The 2920-nt window shown below is 38.5% G+C and overlaps 1 protein-coding gene across 1 annotated transcript; it reads left to right on the top strand.

Moving 5' to 3' along the window:
- Positions 1-435: 435 nt before the first annotated feature.
- Positions 436-2220, top strand: LOC105493682 (caspase recruitment domain family member 18). The gene is made up of 3 exons (XM_011761532.2): positions 436-485; positions 1126-1392; positions 2107-2220. Exons 1-3 carry the CDS (start codon positions 479-481, stop codon positions 2109-2111), a joined length of 279 nt encoding a protein of 92 aa, XP_011759834.2. The 5' UTR covers positions 436-478; the 3' UTR covers positions 2112-2220.
- Positions 2221-2920: the final 700 nt, after the last annotated feature.

Raw genomic sequence — 2920 nt, 5'->3', positions numbered from 1 at the left:
TACTTAATGCCACTGAACTGGGTACTGTAAAATGGCTAAGATGGTAAATTTTATATTATGTGTATTTTGCCATAATTTAACAAAAGAACTCTTAGTACTTGATTTAGGTGGAAAAACTACCCTATATTCTGATTTTACTTTCTGTTTACATCTCAGTGAATTAAAGATTGTTTACTGTATGTGTTTAGCTCTGTATGTGCCTTCTCGTTTCTCTCTGATTCTTATTTCTCACCCACCAAGGAATGGTGAAGCAATTTTCTTATGGGCACAGTTCATGCTACAATCTGAGATTCAATTATGTAAAAATACCCTGGGAAATGACAATAGTTAACAGCTTCTTGGGAAATAATTATAAATACACATGTGTAGGTGTAAGTATTATTCATTGATCTTTGTACACGCCCTGCCTAAAAGGATAGAGCTACCTTGCCTGTCATTGCAACTGTAACACACATTGCAAGTGCCAACGTGAGGAGCCATGGCTGGTAAGTCTTCCCCAGGAGAGGATAGGTCTTAGGGAGGAATTAGTTTGGGAAAGGATTGCCTTTCTCACTAGGCTTTGTGAATGTTTGTGTGAGCAGCCTTGAGGTGGAGAGGGAAAGAAGAAGGGAGAGGCAGGGTGGGAAGATGCCCAGACTTGCACAGCATTTTTGAAGGAACAGATAAAGGCCAGGAAGAATCTGGGATCCTACTGGCATCTGCTATAATTTTTCTAGTGTTGTCTGCATTTGAAGAGTTACGTAGTTCAGGATGAGAATGGGCACAGGATGGGTATCAGCAGCTGTTGTTCTCAAAGGAAACAGTCCATTCCCTTCAAAATTCATGAAACTGTCAATTCCCTTCAAAATTCAAGAAATTGGGATGTGTCAGAACAGAATGACTTCTGATTTTTAGGAGATTAACAGAAAAATCATGAAATCAAGTTTCCCAGGTCACTCAGTGAGCATATGTAGGTAATGCTAGAATCAGAAGGAAGTACATGGAGTAAATGCAAAGGTATAAGACCATTCCTTGGGATTACTGTACTTGTGGAGAGAAATGTTTAAATGATTGTTTCCCTGTTGGTAAATCGAGAGGGAAATTGTGTCGTGTTCATTATTTGAGGAATCTTTGTGCTTCCAACAGACCAACTCTTGCGTAAAAAGAGAAGAATTTTTATCCATTCAGTGGGTGCAGGCACAATAAATGCCTTGCTGGATTGCCTATTAGAGGATGAAATTATTAGCCAGGAAGACATGAACAAAGTGAGAGATGAAAATGACACTGTCATGGATAAGGCTCGAGTCTTGATTGACCTTGTTATCGGAAAAGGACCCAAGTCTTGCCTCAAATTTATCAAACATCTCTGTGAAGAAGACCCTCAACTTGCCGCAAAGATGGGTTTGCACAAAGGTAAGGTGGAATGATTCAACCTAATGTCCACATAGTGCCTGTATTTTCAATTCAATTATGATTTTCTTCACTTGTCTTGTCCGTCCATAATAGGGTTCCTATCATTTCAGACTCAGACCCTATTCCTTTATGCATGGTTCTAGCTTGTGTCTCTTCTCTTTACTTTTCTGTGTCCCTTGTACCTATTCTGTCAGTACCCTCTGCTGACTACAGCTCATCTCTAGTTCTATGTAGGTGGTAGATCATTACTGTAGTTCTTTTAAAGAGTCTAGATGTTTTTATCCTGAATCCTTGGAATGGTCCTGGGGAGCAATGTACAACATCGCTCCCTCTTGAGCCTAAGAAGCCCATGTATTTATTGGAAGAGAAGGTAAAAGCTCTTTTTTACCTACCACCCTGCTCTTGCCCCATCTCCCTATTAAGTACTTTTCAGAATATACAAAGATGATGGAATTGTCAAAGAATAAATTGAGTGTGTACATAGAATTAAATATGCACTAAATAATTATATTTGCATGAAATTATATATGGATTCTCTTTGGAAGTCATCTCCTCTGCCTTTTCTTTTGTGTAATATAGTCTACTTGCATGGGGCTAGTCTACAGGCCATTCTCTGTAGCCTATCCCTTTGTATTTCTAGGCCTCCTATGAGCCCAGATGTAGGCTCTTGTATCTGAGCTGGCCCATTCCAATAACACTTTTCTCCCTCCACAGAGTGAAGATGGGACTCTGGAGCACTTCAGAGACTTCCCAGAGCTTCTTCCAAGGGAGAAGACATTCTTGTGAGATTTAAAAAAAATCATAATAAAATGATTTTTTCAAACCTGATTAATAATAAATCTTTCATTTATTAATAAGTGATTTTTTCAAACCTGATTTACAATAAATCTTGCATTCTCTCACATTACTTGCTTCTTATTCGTTCTCTCTCCATACCAACAAAGGATAATTCATCAATAATAATGAAAGTCATGATAATTGTAATGTAACTGAGAAAGTCCCTCCTTTCCCTTCCTTTTGGTTTAGTTCATTTGCAATCCTGTAGAGACATGTACAGCCTACTTTGGTGCTTTTAGCACCGAGAGTCTGCTGTAATGGGAGTAAAATGAAGTCCCTACACAGAATTTTAAATAGCATTGCTTCTTTGTAATGTTCTCATCTAGTTGTTCAGGCCCAGGTCTATGACAACTACTCAACATAATAAACAAAACTTCCTTTCTGGGAAAATAATAGAGAAAATCCATGGCAGATACTCCATTGCTAGACATCAGGCTTCCACAAAAAAAAGTGTTCATAAAAGCACTGATAGCATTTCAAGTCCACATGGGCAGGGTGCAACAAGATATGACTTAACGTCTGAGGAATGGAGATTTGTGGAGTCAAGATAGTGTGATGGCATGTCATCGCTTTGCACCCTTCAGAGCAAAACACTGGCTATTAATTATGCTTAGGTTATCTTTTCCCTGTGTATATAGTGTTAAATAATGAAGCATTATTTAATGTCTTCTAGATGCCTCAGGATGTCTTC

The sequence above is a fragment of the Macaca nemestrina genome, chromosome 12 (assembly GCF_043159975.1).
Source record: "Macaca nemestrina isolate mMacNem1 chromosome 12, mMacNem.hap1, whole genome shotgun sequence".
NCBI lineage: Eukaryota > Metazoa > Chordata > Mammalia > Primates > Cercopithecidae > Macaca > Macaca nemestrina.
The sequence above is the reverse complement of the archived record's forward strand: the minus strand, read 5'-3'. Positions and strand labels throughout refer to the sequence as shown.